Source organism: Antechinus flavipes, chromosome 6 (assembly GCF_016432865.1).
Source record: "Antechinus flavipes isolate AdamAnt ecotype Samford, QLD, Australia chromosome 6, AdamAnt_v2, whole genome shotgun sequence".
Taxonomy (NCBI): domain Eukaryota; kingdom Metazoa; phylum Chordata; class Mammalia; order Dasyuromorphia; family Dasyuridae; genus Antechinus; species Antechinus flavipes.
This window is the reverse complement of record NC_067403.1, coordinates 201,283,676-201,305,124: the sequence shown is the minus strand read 5'-3', so window position 1 is coordinate 201,305,124 and position 21,449 is coordinate 201,283,676. Positions and strand designations below refer to the sequence as shown.

The 21,449-nt window shown below is 34.7% G+C and overlaps 1 protein-coding gene across 2 annotated transcripts in view; it reads right to left on the bottom strand.

Annotated features, from left to right (window-relative positions):
- Positions 1 to 21,449, bottom strand: part of GAK (cyclin G associated kinase) — a 122,865-nt gene that overhangs the window by 93,699 nt on the left and 7,717 nt on the right. For both annotated transcript variants that reach the window (XM_051966106.1, XM_051966107.1), the window contains exons 2-4: positions 10,934 to 10,995; positions 9,579 to 9,638; positions 7,846 to 7,960 (exon numbers count right to left, since the gene is read on the bottom strand). In XM_051966106.1, coding sequence (XP_051822066.1) covers positions 7,846 to 7,960; positions 9,579 to 9,638; positions 10,934 to 10,995 — 237 coding nt within the window. The remainder of the gene's footprint in view (positions 1 to 7,845; positions 7,961 to 9,578; positions 9,639 to 10,933; positions 10,996 to 21,449) is intronic.

Below are 21,449 nucleotides of genomic sequence, written 5' to 3'. Positions count from 1 at the left end.
AGATTTAATAAGATGTGGTCACTGCCTTCATGGAGCTCATAATCTAAGAGCGGAGAGTACTGTAAATGTGTGTGTGTGTGTGTGTGTGTGTGTGTGTGTGTCTGTGTGTGTATACACACACACACACACATTTATATGCATACACATGTATGTATATGTATTTATGTGTGTATACATATATGTATATGGGGTATGAGTGTACACTAATACAAAATCATCCTTAAGCATTGCAGAGTCACAAATCAAGTGTCATGTGAAGCATATGAAAGAAAGGAACAATAAAACCTGTAGGAGTCAGTAGAAGTGGTATTTAAGGTAACTTTTAAAGCCCAGGTATCTTTTAAACAGAAAAAAGGAAATATGCATAGAGAATAATATAAGCAAGATATGGACGTGAAATAGCACTGGACACACAGAATGGCAGAATTTGCCTCAGAATAATTTTTAAAAGGTAGCTGAACTACACATTCTAGCAATATATTGTTATCTATGTAGCTATATAATGTGTCTATATAAGCCACATGAGATCTATGCCTTATACCTAAGTCTACAGCTTTAGACACACAGCCTTACCTATTTTCAGAAAATGCTATCAATTCATTTATATAACAGATGCATTAGATTAATGCCCCATGGCTAAAATGTACAATCATGGGCAGGTGCTTCAGCTGCCTTATCTAAAAATGTAGTGACAGAACCAGTGAACCTCTACCCTTTTCAGTACTACCCTGGGTTTCAATTTCAACAAGGTTAGGATACATGTCAAGTGTAAGGTTCATTAAAATAGGTTTCAATTAGTGAATTTAAAAACCTCCATAATCAAACTGGCTAAAAATGCTTCCTGAATCTCATAGGAGTTTCCAGAAGGCTAAAAAGGACCTCTCATTGATACTTAATGAAAGCAAAAAGTCAGTTTTGCTTTTCTTAGTTGTACAGACCAAAGTAAATAAAAAGCAAGCAATTTCTTGAGGACCTGCTATGTGTAAATCCCACCAAGCTCAACACTTTGAGAAGTTACAAAATACATGACAAAGCTGGTTCACGAAGTTCAGCTTATAATCTATTTAGGACAAGACCTGAGTCTGAATCCCCAGTATTCTACTTCCAATTGTAAGCTACAATAATATCACACAATTGCACTGAATTTTAAACTACTATCTATAAAATGAAGAAAATATTACTTATACCACTTCCTCCATAGGGATAATGTGAAAAACAACCAAGATACTTAAATAAAAAACATTTTGTAACCAAAAATGCTACTGCTCCTAGTCATGAAGTCAGCAATCTAGACAACTAGCATTTTTTAACTTTATGAAAGTGTAGCTATTTTCTAGGCTGATGAAAAAATTACAGCTCTTAAAGGAAAAAAAAAAAAGAGGATCTAGAATAATACTGACATCACACTTCCTTTTCCTTTTCCTCCCCCCACACTCTAGGAGTCTAATAGTCAGCTAAACTTCTAACTTCACTTTTGTGTATCTCTCTCTCTAAACATTTTCAATGATGTAACTGATTTTAAAATGTCTATTTCTATGAAATTGGTTGTTAGAAAGTTCAGATAGTAGAAATACTACTGATGGAAACAGCTGAAGAAAGGTCTTTAATTAGTCTTTCATTCTGCCTTTAATAGGATCAAGCAATCAATAAACAATTATTAAGCACCATATGTATCAAGGATATAAAGATATGAAACAATACCCCTATCTTAACTTATATAATACTGAGGAAGAAAACATGTATACATATAAATAGACACAAAATATATAATACAAGGTAATGGAATGGAAAGGGAGACACTTAGAGCCCAGATCATTGGGAACAGCCTCATGTAGAAGGGGTTGTTTGATTTGAGCTTTGAAGAAAACTAGGAATTCCGAGGCACAAAGCTAAGAAGGGAGTTCATCCTGGCACAGAGGACAATTTATGCAAAGAAAGGGAATTGTGAGATGAAATGTCAGAAGTGAAGAACACCAAAATGGCCCTGTTGGCTGAATGAAGGAAAAGAAGTATGCAATAAGCCTGCAAAAAAAAAAAAAAAAAATCTGAGGCAAGATTGTGATGGGTCTTAAATGCCAGATACAGAAGTTTGTATCTTAGAGATAAAACGGAATCACTAGAACTCACTGAGCAGAGGAGTAACGTGTCAAAGCTATACTTTAGAATATCACTCAGGCAATCATATGGAGCACTGATTAGAGAAGGGAGGGCAAAAGGGAGGAAGCAAAGGGCAGTGGTAGGAAAAAAAGGAAAGAGCATTTACATAGTGTTAACTCCATGTCTAACACTGTGCTAAATACATCACAAATATTATCTCATTTGATCCTCACAACAACCCTGAGAAGTAGGTGCTATTATTGTCCCCTCAAAATAAGTGGCTTGCCCGGGATCATGTAGTTAGTATCAGAACATGGATTTGAATTCATGTCTCCCTGGCTGTACCCAGCATTTCAGAAAACTGCCCCATCAACTACCTCACAGAAGAGAAAAGGGAGAAGGGAAAGACTTGAGGCATGGAGATGAATTAGGAAGCTACTGAAATATCCCAGTAATTACAACCTGAACTAGACAGAGTGTCCACTAGTTGAATGGAGAGAAATGGATGGATTTGATTTCCATAAAAAGAATATAAACATTTCACTATGAAAATCAGATATAGTTATATAGCCAAATACCTGAGCTTAAATATACACGTACAGCAGAGACAGCACAGTATAGTGGTTAGAGTAGTCAAAGAACTACAATTCTAATACCATTTCTATTACTTAATAATGATAGGGGCAAGTTGTTAGACTCATTTTCCCCATCTACAAAATAGATATAATAACATTTTTACAAGTAACTTCACTTTGTAAGAAAGGGAATCATAAAAAAAAAAAAAAAAAAAAAAGGCTGTGATTATTAGCACCAAGATAGAAAGAGCTACAAGGGTAGCTTCAAGGGTATTTTTTTTTTTTTTTTGGATAGGCTGCCAGACCTGATGTCAGGGAGAATTCTCTTTGTTAAGTTCAAATCCAATCTCAGACATTTACTGGCTGTATGACCCTGGGCAAGTCATTGCAGCTTCAGTTTCTTCATTTGCAAAATGAGCTGGAGAAGGAAATGGCCAACCACTCCAATATCTTTGCCAAGAAAACCCCAAATGGGGTCACAAAGAGTCAAGACCTTTAAGCCCAAAGAATCAGATTTCAGATGGGAAAAGCTTGTTCTCCGTTCCATAAATTCATATGCCATCCTCCACCACTGATGCTTCTGTGTGACTTCAGAAAGCCATTTAACATCTTTGGACCTCAATTTCCAAATTCATAAAATAATGTTGGACTAGAGAATTTCACTCCAAATCTAAAACCTATGGTCCTATCAGATTTAATTTATATATTAGAAAATAACTGACAAAAATATTTTTATTCACATCATTTGTAATAATTCCATGACCACCTCACAAAATCAACTGAACAAAAATGGGCATAAGATCTGCATTTTCATCATTCCCCAAAACTGGACCAATTTCAGGGCTACTACTAAATTAGGCCATGAGTGAGAAAAGGCTAAAGACAAAATCTGTTTCTATAATCACTATACTTCATTAAGCTACAGTGACTTAACATTACATTTCTGGGCCATTCCTGACCAGTACCATTTAGGCAGGCAAACCACAGTGACATAGGTTTATTCTAATAAATTATAACGCTGGATGAATCATTCTACTACCCAGTTATTAAAAAGTATTTAAAGCTTTGAGCTTTATCTATAGCTTAGTGATTGAGACCTCTTTCAAAGAACAAGGCTCACCCAGAGAGGGAACTTTCCTGGGGCTCTGAATTCAGGACAAAGTTTAACAACAAAAAATATTTTGTCAATTATCTTATCACCACATTATAAGATAATGTATTTACAAAAATGTCACAAGTCCTAGTTCTGTACTTCTTTCCATTCATAAGGTCTACCCTGACTTCTGTGGAACTCAGGTATAAAACTATGACTTATTACTCTGGGTTGTTAAGGGAATGACTGATTAATTAATTTGTAGATTATTGATGGCTTTCATTTTTCCTATTTCTTCCCCCCACAGCCATCAATTATTCCTATAGGTTAGTAAAGAAAAACCAAAGCAAGTAAAGGCATGATATTGGGGAAGGTGGGGTCCAGGGAAGGAATGAGAATGACAAAGATGCCCAAAGACTTGGCTTTAAAGAAAGGTGAACAAACATGCAGAAGACATCAAACTTAGGGATGACTTATTGGAATGAGGGATTTAAATTAAAAATATGAAAAATGATAAAAGCCAAAAGAAAACAGTTTTTTTTTTTTTTTAAATACTAAATGGTATTAAGACTACTTAAGGCTTGGGACAAACATGTCTATGATTTGGGAATGGGCAAGATGGTAGCAGTGGGTATTTCCATAAGTAATTTGGAGGGGAAAATAGAAATAGAAATTTTTTTCAGTTCAAGGTATTCACAAAGGCCAACAATAGCCAAAAGAGGGCAACAAAGAACAAGAATTCAAGCTGTCTAATTAGGACAGAGCAGTGAAAGAACTGGGTTCTGATATCACCAGCAATTATAGAGACAATGGGATAGAAGGTTTTCCCTTGGATTTATGCCAGCCCCAGTGATTTTCAAGGCTGACAAAATCCAGATAGCACAGATAAGTAAATAGCACAGAGCCATGGATTTATTAAGTGTTCAGTAACTGCATAATTATTAAATGAAATACCAAAAATGTCCAAAAATCATAATAATAAGAGACACTATTCTAAAAGGATTCTATCTACACAGGAAAAAATTGAACTAGCAGCATGAAACCTCCAAAGAAGGTACTTGCATAACTCTAGACCCTGCGCAACTTTAGAAGAATATGAGAATCACATAATGGTACCAGGTACATAAGCATATTTTTTGGAGAGATACTACAATTCAAGAATTCTCACATATTTCCAGGCTATGATGTTCCCTCAGGCTTCCCAGAGAGTTGTCACCCTCTGTGCCCCATACAATACTCTAATAACTGTCTCACACACACACACACACACACACACACACACACACACACACACACACAAAAATTCCCACTAGCGGAAAAAAGAGTAAATAAAACTGCCTGAAAATCATTTTAAGAGAAAAGAGGTCAGAGCCACTTTTTCAACTTGTTTAGGTGAACATTTAGGTAAAAATGAACGTAATCATTCAGTACTTTTTAAGAAGTACTGATGTATAAATCATTCTAATTTTTTAAAAATTAAAAAATAAAATCTATCATCTTACTAAATTATATTAATTACATATGAGTTGAGAAAATTTCTGCAAACGATCCCCCATATTATCAAGAAAACTGATCCTAAATGCGCTGACCAATGATTCTAGGGGATGTTTTTACTAGCTATGACAAAGTTTGAATCATAGATGCTCTAGCTACCTTACTCACAACAGCAGTGCACTTCCAATAGCTAGAGGGGAAGAAGCTCAAACTTCAGATCTGTGTATTAATTAGCTATGTGATCACCCATGAGTCCCTTCCCTTCTCAAGAGTACCGATTTTTCTCTTGCATAAGATGAAATCCAAGGGACCTTCTAACTTTGAAAATAAAAGGCAAAATGAAATTTTATGCAAAAGAAAGCATTTCAAGAATAGTTAAGAAATAGAAGAATAAAATACATTGGAAAATGAATTAGGAAAAAAAAATGATACGAAATGTAGAGAAAGGTTTGCAATTTAAAAGGCATTTGAAAATGGAAAGAATCCTCTCCCAAAAAGAATCATAATGATACATTATTATAATTACCAAAAAGCTTAGGCCAAAAGAAGAGTAGAGAAAATGCACCCTCTTCTCTGCACAGATAAAAAAAGACTACTGCATACATTGCCAAATTCAGTTGATCTGCTAATTGGTTTTGCTGAAATGATTTTTTTTTCTTTTTTTTCCTCTTTAGAATAGCTTACTGGATAGGGAAAGAGGAAGGAAACATTTCAAAATAAAGATGATGAAAATACAAAAGAAAATAGCTGTAAAAAAAAAAAAGCATTTGTGATATTCTAATGTCATATACTGAGCTGGGCATAAGAAAATATCTGCATATCCACAGTTCACATCCACAGTTCACAATCAAAATGTGCCCATTTGGGAATATGAGAACAATTTTCACCATATATATACAAGCTCTTCCTGGAACCTGAGACAATGTCCCCTTTATCCTTAACATGCCTTTCAGGAAAGGGAAAAGATTTCTCTAATTGCAAGCTAAGCCAACCATCTAAGTCTTCAATAATGTTGCAGAAGAATTCCTACTCAAGTAGAAGTTGAGTTAGGTGGTATTTAATGTCTTTTCTAAATGTAAAATTCTATGAACTCTGTTACAAGGATTAACCATGAATACTTCACAAGTAGAAACATGTTCACTTTCTGTTCTTTTGTAAAATGTAGTAAGTCATATAAAATTCAATATATTAATTTTTCTAATTAATTCACTTTTTTTTCCCCTACTACTAATATGCATTCTATGTCTTAATCATTAACTAAGAATAACAATACTGGGACAAATTATGACTGTCTACTTCTCATTTATACCCATATTTTTTTTCTTTTTCAGAACACTTAAGGATAAATAAAATACAATTATATGGTAATTCTATAAAATATTTTATAAACTATCAACTTGTGTTTTTTAAAATTTAGAAATGATACAGCTATATATACCAGGGTTATAGGAACTCTTTAACATATATTTTCATTTCTTTTCTTCCAAATATTGTCTTATAAAATGATAAACATTTAGTGAATCAGAATCAAGATAAAATGAACATATCTCAAAAAATGAGATAAAAAAATGCTTTCCAGAGGATTTTTTGAAAATGGAATGGAACAAAAAAGAAAAAAAAAAAAAAGAAAAGGAAGCATGTAATTGAAAAACTGCTAAAAATTATGCCACTGACTATTCAGATCTTCATTTGCAGAATTCCTTTCAGAGGACCTCTAGATCTATGATCCTATGACCTATCTAGTGAATTTAGTTATTTGTGTTTAGGGAAGATTTCTGAGGGATTTCTGAATCCCTCAGATGATGATGATGAACACAAAGATGATGAGAAGGGGAAAAAAGTGTCAAAAAGAGTTTTAGTGGGGGTTCCACCTTCATTATCCCACTTTACTTAAATGTGGATATTTCAGTCTTCCACCAAGAGAATGTGCCCAAACCATTCTATACAACATCACTTTATAAACACTCTCAACTCTGGTCCATCCCAGATAAATCACATTCCTCAAGTACAAATCATCAAATGTTGACCATCAGGGTTACAGGAGAGTATTTACACAACCCCTGTTTGTATTACCTTTGCAACACAACCCATTAGTTTCCTAAGGTCAAGCATAAGACCTTAAAGACACAATATCTCACAATTCTGTTGACTTTTCAGCGTCACTTTTCTCATCCTCTGCTATCCCCTTGTACCTAATGAACAATATACTGCCTACTCAAGAAACATTTAATATTTATAGCATGATTTGTAGAAACATTTCACAAAAAGCAAATAATGAGTATTGACAAGTCAAGAGAAGAGCAAGCCAGTGGAAAGAGAGACTTGCTCTGTGGTTGGCAGGGTAGGTTCTCTTATTCCCTATAAAGTAAGCCTGGAAAGAGTCATATTTCCAATCACTCTCTGTAATAAATGCATATCAACAAAGAATATCTCTTCTGGCATTTGAGTCTAGATTCAAACCAGACTTAGCATTTTATAAGAGAAGCTGATGGGCACAGAAAATGTCCACATTTATTTTACAACTTAAAAAAAAAAAAAAGAAAGAAAAGCAATCACAAACAGTGATACCCAAAAGGAAAATCCTACCTCTGCAGAGTTCAGTGAGCAGAAGAAACTCAGCTTGTCCAGTATCAGATTCTTCTTTTCCTATTGATGCAGCAGAGCAGAACTGGACAATGTTAGGATGCCCAGAAAGTTTTTTCTGAAGTCAATTCGTTAAAGAGGAAACATGAAGACATCTCTACAAATCTACACATACCGTCTAATAAAGAGTAAATTTAAAATATATACTTCAATATAGATGTTAACCATGAGTGCTATTACTTTATAATTTTAACAGAAAGCGAAAAATGTAAAAAGGAAGCAGGAAGTCAAAGAGTCAGGAGACAGAAGGGTGAAAGCAGTAAGAGAGAAAAAAGATGAGCACTCACTTATCTGTAAAATAACCCTAGCCTGCACGTTAGGATGTAGTCAATCCCAAAAAGTGGATGAGGACATTCACTATGCAAAAAAAACCCTGCTGCTAGACAGCTTATAAAGCAGTCCACACACAAGAGTGAAATACAGAGACTTAATAAACAAAACACAAAACAAAGAAACAAAAAAGCTCCAGAAGATCAGGGTCTGTGTCTTTATCTAAATTTTATGTCTCTTTCAGAGCCCTGGGTAAGGAGTATTTTGCACAAAGTAAGCGGTTAACGAATATTTGTTTGGAGACTTAGGGCTGAAAGAACAATCCAACTCCCTCATTTTTAGAGGAGGAAAACAGGCTAGACATTCAGACATATCCAAAATGTCCAATTTTTCAAATGAACCTTTATTAGGCAACACAATCACAGGGTTGGGAATCCTGGGAAATGATCTAGTCCAACCCTCTCATTTTACAAAAGACAAAGGTAGAGATGGGATCTGAATTCAGTTCCTTTGATTCCAACTTCAGGGCTTTGTCAATTTACTACTTTGCCACTTACTATTGTGTGCAAAGCCCTGAGCACAGCACTAGGGATACAAAGACAAGAGGAAAACAAAATCTTATCCAGTTACTTAAGACTTCATGGAAAAGGTCTTTCAGAACTTCTTTAGAAGAAAGAGTAATAATGGCTTTTGGAAAATAAAGAAATCCACAGAAGATGGAAGATATCAAGCAAGCAGGCACAGCAAAACAAATAAACTAAATGTGAGAAGAGCCATGAGAAGAACACACACTGTATGCGAGGGGAGCTCCCCCTAACTTAACTACCTACAGCACAAGTCATTCAGAGAGCCACCTCACACGTAATGCTGCTTCAGAGCAATGCTTCTTCAAGAGAAAGCAACCAAGCCTTTGGTACAGTCTGATCTCTGACAGAACATAAGGTCATGGACACTCAGGAATTCTTAGTACTTAGTACTTAGGAATTCTTAAGGAGGAGGAAGAAGAGAAGACAAGATACTTAAATCTTGCTTGTAACTGGTAAGTATTAATCATTAAAATATTCAAAAAAGATGCCAAGAGGATAGCCAAAGTATAACAGCTGTAATAGCATAAACATATCAGTACAATAAATATATGCATATATATCTATACCTTTCTTTTTCTTTTAACAAAAAAGATTCTTTATAATGCTGCAAACTATCTTAATATGAATGGGGGGGGAGGGGGAGGGAGAAATATTCTTTTTCTATGGAACAAGCCTGTAAGTCAAGTAGCACATCTGTTTAATGTGAGTTGTCTGATAAAAAGTAGGCCTATTCTGATCTATAATTGTCATCTAACTTGAGTTTTATGTCTTTTAAAATATAAAGTGATTTTACATTTAAAGTCTTCAGAAAAAGGATACCATAAAACAAACTTCTTGAATGATTGCTTTGTTCTTTTCCTCTTCATTGGACAGCAGCCTCTTTATCACAAAAAGAAGGAATAGATTAAAATTTGATATTTGTTCTTTGAAGATGACATGTTTAACTTACAAGAACAAATATGTAAATATCTTAGTGAGGAATAAGCACAATTTATATTAAGAAAAAAGACTCAACTCTTTAGATTATATACCTTTTGTTCTAATTAGATAAACAGATATTTGAAAACAAACTTTTACTGATTATGGGCAACAAAGAAAACATATAAAACCAAGGGTAAGTGAATTGAAAAGAGAAGGGGGCACTTTGGGCTAGAATGTTATAAAAGGGACCAAAAACAATAAGGTGGTGCTTTCGGTGACTACAATTAAAATTGTTGTTCAGGGTTTTCTTTTGTTTTTTCAGTTTCTTATTTCCTTCTCTAGCTCATTTTACAGATGAGGAAATTGAGATAAATAGGGTTAAATGATTTGTCCAGGATAATATAGTCGGTAGTCTGAGACCAAATTTGAATTCATAAAGAGGAATCTTCCAGATAACATTTAACTTTGAAATAATTTAACCCTGTTTGCCTCAGTTTCCTCATTTACAAAATCAGTTAAAGAAGGAAACAGCAAACCTCATCAGTAACTGGGCCAAGAATGCCCCAATGGGATCAAGAAGAGTCAGACATGACTAACCAATAAGATGCCAAAACAAAATTTATTAAATGGACTAGCTCCCTTATCCAGTAAACCATAAAATATATAGATCTCCAACAAAGAGAAGGCTCTTCCCAAAGTAGAAAATGATTGGTTAATACACAGCACATCAAAAAACACTACAGTTAAAGTTAGGAGTACCTTAGAGATCAACTAGTCCAATTCTTTCTTCTTATAGTCAGAGAAACTATAGCTCAAAGAGTGGGAGTAAATGACTTTTCCCAAATCACCAAACTAATTCGGGCTAAAAATTAAGATTCTTAGTTTTTAAACAGACTTCCCTCTTCTATCCTAAGTCTACTGAAGTCTTTTAGGATGTTAGTGAGGAATTACAAATTCCCTTTTAGTGTCAAATTAATACATGAAGACTAGTACCAATAATCATTGAATAAGCTTGCCAAAGATGCTCCAAGTATACTTTAAAAGTGATTAGCTTTCAGAGTCCACTCCAAGGCTATGATGGCAACCACAGAAAAGGAAGGAAAAATTCAAGTATGACACATCAGGAAAAGGAGAAAAGAGAAATATCAGGTATTTTTTTATCTCCAATTTTGGACTTTTTTCATTTGGGGAAATGCTTTTAAATATTTCAAAATAGCTTTCGATTAAATATTTAATTTTCCAATAACTGTTACCTTTAAAGCATAATCTTTACCGCTTCCAAGATCTTGAGCTTCATATACAAAAGCAAACCCACCTGAAAAATTAAAACAGAAGTGAAATTAGATCTATGTTTTCAAATTGCTTATTAAGTTGTTAAAACTTCACTGTTTAAAATATCAGTAAAGACTGAACTTTTATTCAATCACATTTCTGCAACTAATGGATGAAACTGGTAACAAAATGAAATTGCACTAGCAGCTAGGGAATCACCAATACACTGAAGTATTATGCAGTATTTCAGGTACCTATCACACAGGAAATTTAAAGAAACCCATTGTGTAAATGTTGCTAGGACCATATTTACAATTTATAAATACATATAACATGAGATGAGATCTGATATATATGTTGCTTATTACCCTCTATCCTGATTGGAGAATGGAACCATATCCTCCAAAATCTCCTCTAAGATCAACCCAATTTATCATAATTAGATGAGTTGTCTTTCCCATTAGACCATAAGCTCCTTGAAAGCTAAAGACTATATGGTTTCATGTCTTTCTTTGTACTCAGTGTTTAGTAAAAGGTCTGGCACAAAGCAGGCACTTAATAAATGTTATTTGATTGACACAGAAATCAATAGTTATTTGAGGACAGATAGAATGAAAACCCATACTGAAGGGATTGGGGAGCTTGGGGAAAGAAAGAAAAATTATATACAAAAATTAAAATGTAATAAAAATCTGAATTTTTGGCTCCACTAGGGAACTTCATCTTCCTCAATAATAAAACCACTGACTGATATCAGATGCCCTACACAAATGCAATGGCTGCTACAAATTATTCATGAACAATCACTTTACTATTTTTCCCCAAATTTTCACTTTGGAATGAAATTCCATCAAAATTTCTTTTTATACATTATAAAATGCTTCCAGCAAAACTGACATATAATAAGAATTTGTTGATTGGCTAAAAAGGCATTTAGTCTTGTTATTAAGTAAACAGTATTTATTGATGGTGAATCAACAAGTGCATTCATATCATTTAGCTTTACAGAAGCAAAGTTTAGTTCTTTAACTTCTCCCTGAGTGATTACCTATTTCAAACCTTCTCTTCACTCAGGTCTTATGTCTCTTTCATCCTCTCTCCTTATCATTCCCTGGATTCTCCACTGAAACCCTCACTTCAGGAAGCCAGTCTTGTTGTGCTACCTACTTTATATATAATGTCATTTATTCAATTTACACTTATGCTGTTTTTATATACGGACTTCTTTTTCATTAGAACATAAAAGTCTTTGTGAGTACATACTGTTTCATTCTTGACATTTGTATTCCTAGCCCTTGGCATAATGCCTGACACATGAGAGCTTAATAAATGCTTCTTGATTGATTGATTAAACAGAGGTGGTAATTATGGGTAGAGAGATATTGTATATAAGAGATATTGTGGGGAGAGAAATGGCAAAATTTGACAATTACCTTAATGTGTGTAAAGAAAAGGAATGAGGGGATTCCATGACAATACCAAAATTACAAAGCAAGAGAATGAAAGGATGGTAAAAGCTTAAAAAAAAAAAAAAAAAAAAAAAAACACGGAAAACTAAGTCTGTAAGAACTCACAAACTTTTATTTGAGAGGTAGAGTCAAGATGGTAGAGTAAAGGCAGGAACTCACCCAATTTCTCCCCAAAAACACTAAACAAATTTTAGAGAATCAGAATACCCAGAAAGATGGAGGTGAGCAGGTTCCAGACAAAAGCAACTTAGAAGATCGGCACAAAAGGTCTGTGACACCAGGATAGAAGTCCAGTTTGGCCCTGACCCACATTAGTGGAGTAGTAGAATTTAGGGACCTCAGATTCAGCAGCAATACTGGCAGTTTCTAACCCTCTTAGCCCAGAGACACCAGGGAGGACTTAGAAAGAGAAGTCTGCAGAGAAGCAGAGAAGATCTGTGGAAGCAGGTGGGAGCCCAGTAGGCAATCCCAGAGTAAGAGCCCAGACACCAGCCCTGCCCCAGCCTCAGACAGTGAGGAGGGGATCCTTCTCATGGCTCCAGGGCAGAAGCGAGGTTCTGTGGTCATGAACCTAGGAAGATCTCTGAAAATAGCTGCACAGAACCTCTGAAACTGGGGATAGTGCATCCTCCATCCTGGAAACAGAACCCTACTTTAACAAAGAGTTAAAAGCAGAGTAATAGGCTAGGAAAATGAGCAAACAACAACAAAAAAAAAAGATTCTGATCACAGAAAGTTATTAAGGTGACAAAGAAAATCAAAACACACATTCAGGAAAAGATAATAAAGTCAAAGATCCTACTATATCCAAAGACTCCAAGAAAAATAAGAATTGGGGGCTTAGGCTATGGAAGAGTTCAAAAGATTTTGGAAATCAAGTAAAAGAGAAGAAAAATTAGGAAAAGAATTGAGAGTAATACAAAGGAAATGCAAAAAGCTAATGAAGAAAAGAATGCCTTAAAAAGCAAAATTGACTAAATGGGAAAGGAGATGCAAAAGCTCGCTGAGGAAAATAATTCCTTAATAATTAAAATTGAGCAAATAGAAGCTAATGACTATGAGAAATCAAGATACAACAAAACACAAAGCAAAAAAAAAAAAAAAGAGAGAGAGAGAGAGAGAGAGAGAGAGAAAAGAAAAAAACGTAAAATATTTCACTGAAAAACAACTGACCTGGAAAAAAGATTTAGGAGAAATAATTTTAAAATTATTGGTCTACCTGAAAGTCATGATCAAAGAGCCTAGACATCATCTTTCAAGAAATTATCAAGAAAAACTGTTCTGATATTCTAGATATCAAATATAAATTGAAAGAACCCACCAATCACCTCCTGAAAGAAATCCCAAAGTGAAAACTTCCAGGAATATTATAGTCAAATTCTGGAACTCCCAGGTCAAGAAAAAATTAGGGCAAGCATCCAGAAAGAAACAATTCAAGTATGGTGGAGCCACAGTCAGGATAACAGAAGATTTAGCAACTTCTACATTAAAGGACAGGAGGACTTTTATTCCATAGAGCAATGGAACTTGTATTACAACCAAGAATCATCTTACTCAGCATAACTTGAGTATAATGCTGAAGGAAAAAAGGTGGATATTCAATGAAATAGAAGATTTTCAAGTATGAATGATGGAAAGACCAGAGCTGAATGGAAAATTTTCAAATATATGACTCAGGAGAAGTATAAGGAACTAATCACAAAAGCGATATCATATTATAAGAAGGTTCATATTGCTACATGGGAGAATGATACTAGTAATTCATTAGAACTTTCTCATTATTATAGCAGTTTGAAGGAGTATACATAGAGGGCCCAGATGTGAGTTGAATATGAAGAGAGATTATCTTCTAGAAATAACGAAATTAAGGGGTGAGAAAGGAATGTATTGGGAAAAAGGGAAAGGGAGAAAAGTAGAATGGTATAAATTGTCGGCCATAAAAAAGAAGCAAGAAAAAAACATTTACAGAGGAGAAGGGGGAGGAAAGGGTGAACAAGTGAATCTTACTCTCATCAGAATTGGCTCAAAAAGGAAATAACATAGACACTTCTTATGAGTATAGAAATTTATCTTACCCAGCAAAAAAACAGGAGAAGAATGGATATAGGAAGGGAGGAGAGTGATAAAAGAGAGGGCCTATTGGGGGAGAGAATGGTCAGTAGCAAAACACTTTTGAGGACAGACAGGGTGAAAGAAGAAAAAGATTAGAATAAGTGGGGGGAAATAGCAATAGTAATTGTAAAAAAGAATTTTGAAGGAAGTTTCCCTGATAAGACCTTGTTTCTCAAACACAGAGAAAACTGAGTCAAATTTATAAAAAGAGCCGTGCCCCAAATGATAAATGATCAAAGGACATGATCCATGCCTAAGGAGCTATAAATTCATGCATATCCTTTGACCTAATACCACTACTAAACATGAATACCAAAAGATTTTTTTTTAAGGAAAAGAATCTATATGTTAAAAATGCATATATATAGTTAAGCAGCTCTCTTCTCAGGGCAAAAAACTGGAAATTGAGGGGATGCCCATCAATTAAGAAATGGATGAATAAATTCTGGTATGTAATTGTCATAGAATATTATTGTTCTATGGGAAATGATAAGTAGGATGCTCTCAGAAAAAAACCTAGAAAGTCCTCCATGAACAGAAGCAAAGTGAAATGTACTGTACACAAAATAATGTTCTAGGATGATCAGCTGTTAATGTTTTCCTATTTTCAGCAGTACAATGATTCATCGCTACTTTGAAGGACTTATGATAGAAAATCCTATCCATACCCAGAGAAGAAACTGATTGTATCTGAATACAGATTGAAGCATTCTCTCTCCCTACCTCCTTTCCCCCCTTCCCATCCTCCCCTTTCCTTTTATTTTTCTTGAGTTTTTTTTTTTTTAAAGAGTGGGAGATCTATGTTTTCTTTCACAACATGATTTTTATGAAAGTGTTTCTTATAACTTTACATGTGTTTTCTTAATGGGAAATGAATGGGGTGGGGATAAGGAAGAGAATTTACAACTCAAAAGTTTTAAAAAACAAATGTAAAAAGTTATTTTAAATGTAACTGGGGGAAAATACTAAATAATTTTTTTTCCAAAGAAAAGAAAGTGAGAAAGACACTAAATTCAATTTTGGGAAATCCAAACTGAAATGTATAAAGATACTTGGTGATGTGGGGCTGAGGCACAAAGACAGATGCTGGCCATATGGACCTAGGAGTCATCTGCATAGAAAAGGTGGTTTAACCTGTGAGAGCAGAATAGCAGAAAGAGACGAGAGAAAAAGAAAGACAGAGATACAGAACAACATATGGAATAGAACCTGGGGGTAACATCCACAGCTAGTAGGTAGAACCTAGGTAAGGAAGTGATTACAAAAACTAGGGAGAAAATAAGGAAGGGATCCAGGAAAAGAAAATAGTTAACATTGTCAGATGTAGTAAACCAATAGGGCAGGATAAGGACTAAGAAAAGATCATCTGCTTGAGCAGTAAAAATATAACTAACTTATAAGAGAAATTAGGTCGGAAGTCAAATTACAAAGGATTAGGATGATATAGGCTAGTAAAGGTTTAATAGATTGTAGCAGACTCGGACATATTTGAAGGCAATAAAGATAGAAGTAGTAGATAGGGAGAGGTTAAATATTAGAGAAAATTGGAGATCGCTGAGTGACCATGCTGACCTTGACAAAAAGGAAAGCTCCCTTTTGTCTTAGGGAAAGGAGAGGAGTATTAGAAATAATAATGTCAAGATTCTGTTGTTTTGGGTTTTTAGGGTGGTTGTTTTTTTGTTTTCTCTTCTATAGGCTAAATATCCCCAGTTTCTCCAATTCATTCTCATATGGCACAAATGCTATACCCTTTCAACATTTTGATCATTCTCTAAATCCTCTCCAGCTTAAACATGTCCTTCTTAAATTGTGGTTTCCAAAACAGAACACAGTATTACCGATGTACTCTAATCAAGATCGACTATAGAGAAACTATTAGGTCCTAGATGCTATCTTTCTTACTGCTACCCAAGTTGCCAATAATTGACTTTCTGGCTATCATGTGACATTACTGATTCATAAAAAACCTGCTGTTCACTAAAACACCAAAACCTTTTTTCAAACATTTTGCTAACCAAAACTCTCCATCCATAATTGTAGTCAATTTTTAAACTCAAATATGACTTTATTCCTATTAATTGCATCCTACTAGATTTAGCTCGTTGTATTAACCTAACAAGACCTTTCTGAATCACTATGTTGTCATCCTGTACAATTAACAATTTCTTTGTTTTAAAGGTCATCAGCAAATCTGATTAGGATACTACTTAGGTCTTCTTCAAATCATTGATAAAAATGATAAAATAGCAAAGGACTGATTACTGGAATTTCTAGAAGAAATCTTCTTCCAAGGTGACACTAACATATTAATGAGGACTGTGAGTTCATTCAACCATTTTCTAATCCATATAACTCTATTATTATGTAATCTACATTTCTCTATTACTCAAATATATTAAATAAACTGAAAAAATTTTGCAAAAAATAAAGGCAAATTATATCTATAGTTTTTCTTTAATCTGACAATTTGCTATTCTTCTGAAAGGGGGAAATAAAACTAAACTAGCATAGCCGGTTCTTGGTCAAACAATGATGGTTCTTTGTGATCACCCACTTCCTTTTCTACATGCTGACCAACAACCTCTTTATTAAGAAATTCTAGAATCTTACCAGGAATCAAAACCCAGCTCACTGGCCTATAATTTGTCGATTCTATGCTCTTCCTTTTTCTAGTTTCACAGCATTTCTCTATAGTTTTTCATGTATCACTTAGATAGTAGCTTAGCAAACACATCTACTAATTCTCTCACTGAGTTACTTAGGGATGTAATTCATCTAGCTCAAGTGATTAGCCATTTTTTCTTTCTATCCAAAGGTCATTTTTGCAGTAATTATCACTGATTCCAACAAAGTTCTAGACAGGAAATTCTTTCTCCTCTAAAATGCTATATACTGCAATGGGATCCCCAAACTCTGGATTGATAACATATTAGCAGATCTTGAAGATAAAGCTCTAGGGTAGCCACTGCCATCTGTTATGCAGTGGAAAGAACAATGGATTTGGAATCAAATTGATCTCTATAGCATCAACTAATTATAAATCCTTATACTATGACTCTATCTTCTTTTTCTCATTTATCAAGTTTTTCCCCTAAGAGATTAGGGAAAGGGGAACTCTCCATTCTATTCCCCTCTGGCAATTTCAGTGTCTCAAGAAAATGAAAAGTATATTATTCTCATAAAAGATTCCTTTGAAGACTCCTCAGAACATAGGCCAGTGTTTTACTTACATGGCTTCCATAAGACATCACACAACCTAATTCTCATTAAAACAGTAAAACCAAAAAAGAAATTTAAAACACCAATTATAATGTACACCTCACCAAAAAGGCTGCTCCTGGCTCACTGGGTTCCAGGTTCAGTTCTAAAGCAGACCACATGAGTACTGCCTATATTAGCTAGATTTTTCCTGAACCTCAGATTTCTCCTCTGTAAAATGAAAGAGTTGAATTAAAGGATTTCTAAGGCCCTATTTGGATCTAAATTTCTACAATTCAATGATCAAGATATTATACTGACAAGTCTAAATAAAAAGTTATCAGAATATAAAAATGTAATTGGTCTGGGAAGGGGAAAAAAATCAATGAAAAGTACTATTATGCTGCAATTCATAAACTTTTTCAAGGCAAAAATTTACAGTATACTTCAACCAATAATGCAATGTCTGAAAATTTTCTTTGTGGTTAAGATAGAGCTACCATTATAGAAAAGCAATAAAGCAGACAGCAAAATTATTATTGTTGCATGATGAACAATTCTGCACCTTTAACATCAGCAAAATTCCAAAGAGTCACCTCCAGATCTGACAAAACAAAATTTTGGACAAAGAACTGTAAAAAATTGATTCAACTCAATAATTCTTCAACCATTTATTTAGTATTTACAGAGAATCATACTGTTAACCACTGATGACACAATTTTAAAGTATCTGGTTTCAAGCAGCTTACAGAAAGGATCTAGCTTTTACAAACATTCAATTCAACAACAATATTAGTCATTTGCTATTAGTAATTGTGCTAAGAGCTTGGGATATAAAGACAAAAATGAAACACTCCTGACCCTAGGGTAACTTATTTTCTACTGGGAATAAATGACAGGTATACAAATAAGTAAATACAAAACACATATAAAATAAATACAATATAATTTCAGTGTGTAGAACACCAATGTTCTCTGGGTTCACAATGAACTCTGGGTTCAGATAGACCAAATCCAAATTTAGGAGCTGATCCAAAGAAAAGAACTATCTCTTTTGGTTCTATTCTAGAGGTTACTCTAATAAATTTCCAAATTTGTTCAGGTCCAGGTTTCTGCAAATGTGAGTAATAGGATCTTCGAGCTCTTGTATAACCACTACTGAGGTACTAAATGTATATCAAGTAGCAAACTGTTTTTATTTTAGTCTACAGAAAATACAGATTAAAAAAATTACAGAAGCCCATAAACAGAAAACATTTCCAGTAACTTATAAGCATCTCTTAAATGGGAACTTAACTCAACATTGCTCTTCTTGTGAATTCCCTTTTCTGCCAAGATTCTACAATAATAACTTCTTGACTCAAACTATCTCACTGTTTAGTAGTTTGGACTAGAAGCATCAAGCTAGTATTAAAGTGAGGCAGTTAATAATTTTTACTAACCACCTTGACTTGCTCAAGCACAATCTAGAGAAGGCCAGACTGACCTGGGAATTAGAACCAGCTAAACAAAAGACAAATTCAGCATTGCTTAAGCTGGGCACATCAGAAACTTCTTTAAGTATTTGCACATTAGCAATTCCTTGCAGTATTCACATGCTGAATCTGGAACTTCCCCTTGCTATGCCACAAAATCAAATGAGACTGGCTCATGTGGACCTACAGCCCAATGAACAAACCTGATACTTATGGCTTTTTGAAAAACAGCCCTGCCTGAAGATATCCTGCTAAGATCACTATGCAATTAGCCTGACCCCCAACTTGTGATTTTTGTCTTAATAACCTGATCAAGACACCATGTGACTACAAACCGGAGCTTTGTATTTTTTGTCTTTATAGTCTTTATAACCTGCTGCCTATATCTACCCTAAATTCAGTTGTGTTTCTGTGTAATTCTGTTTGCCTTTCCTAGATCAGATTCTAGAAAAAGTTGACATAGGTTAAAAAAAAAATTAACTGGGAAAGAGTTAATACACACACACACACACAAATAATTAGTACACCAACTAATTTGGAGACACTTTGGATATATTTTGTATATATCTTTCAGCACAAATATATGTGTAAGTTGTCAGCTCTACAGAATATATACTTTCATTCTTGTCTCTGTTGCTTAAAAAATGCTTGTTGAATGATTTAAGAGGAACAGGACTATTTGCTGTTTCCTGTACTGGATAGTGTTGCGCTCTGTGCCCTTGACTTGGTGGTGGAAGAAAAGAGAAAGTCTCAAGTAACCTCCATTACTAAGAAAACAGCTGTATTGTAAATGACTCTTTGGGGGGGAAGGGGGAGAGGTGGGGTAGGAACCCAGGCAGGGAGACACTACCTGTACCAGCAAGGATTCACTTAAAACGAAATATAATAGATAATTCAAAATCATTTACTGGCTCTGGATACTTGCTGTTTCTTTTGATCAGCCTAGCTAGCTAATTATTGTTTAACCTGAGCTTATATTAAAATGTAACAATATAACTCTGAAAGAGAAAAGGGCAGAATGGAATGTGGTCAGGAGGAAGGTGGAAATTATTCAAAGTCTGAGGCCCAGTCAGATTATACTTTAAGTAATCTTTGAGACTCTCTTTAACATCAACTCCATAGTACCAAAGGAAAAGAAGGCAAATCTAAAAGAAAAAAACTAATGACCTTCAGAACATTGAGACTTTCTGCCTTCCTCTGTAACCAAACCACACTGAGTTGTTTAAATAAGGACAATTAAAACTCATAGTTTAAATCCGAGAAAACAAAAACAATGGCTCAACATTCTTATAGTTTTATTACTATTTTCCTACCACAAAGGAACATTTCATTTCCTGCCCTCCAGGGAGACCTTCACACCCCTCTCCTACACCTGAAAAGACCAAATAAGGTCCCTTAGGACCATAGATGGAAGATTTGAAGAGAGCTTCAAGTTGGTCTAGGATTAGATTGTAGCATTAAAGGATTAATTGTCCAAGGTTATAGTAAGAGATAATTTTGTGATTTGAACCCAGGTCTTCTGATTCCAAATCAATCAGTGAACATTTATTAAGCACCTACAATGTCCCAAGTAGTGTGCTAAGGTACCACACCACACTGTCTCTCTTCTGGCTTAATGACTAGTCCTCTCCTCATACCACAGTCCTCATCACCTCTCACTTAAACGTCTTACAATAATTCTCATGTTTTCCTACATCCAGGCTATACTCTCTCCAATCTATCCTCACACAACTGCCACAAGTGATCAAGTTATTCTTCTGCTCAAGAAGTTTCTATAACTCTCTGTAAAGATACCTTAGATATACATAGATAGGTTAAAATAGAAACCCTTTTGTTTTGCATTTAAAGCCCTTTTCCAATCTTGTTCCAGCCTATTCCTTTGGTTTGATTTACACATTACCCCCCCACCCCACCAGCAGCAGCAGCTACAGTAGTCAGCTTTCAGCCCCATCCTGCCCCATCCTATCCCATCCCACCCCTTAAGCACCATTCTGTCTCCTGCCTTCCGCTTTTTTACAAGCTGTCCTAGAACTTAAATGCCTCCCTCTTCTCCAAGGCTCTACTTAAGTGCCACCTCCTTCAAAAGGACTTTCCTGTGTACCCTAATAAATCTCCTACAAAAACCATCATGTATTTATTTTGTACATATCCATTTGTACATATGTGAGAAAAGAAAACATACTCTCTCCGATAAAACATCAATTCATGGAGGACAATGACTGCCTTAGTTTTTGGTCTTTGTA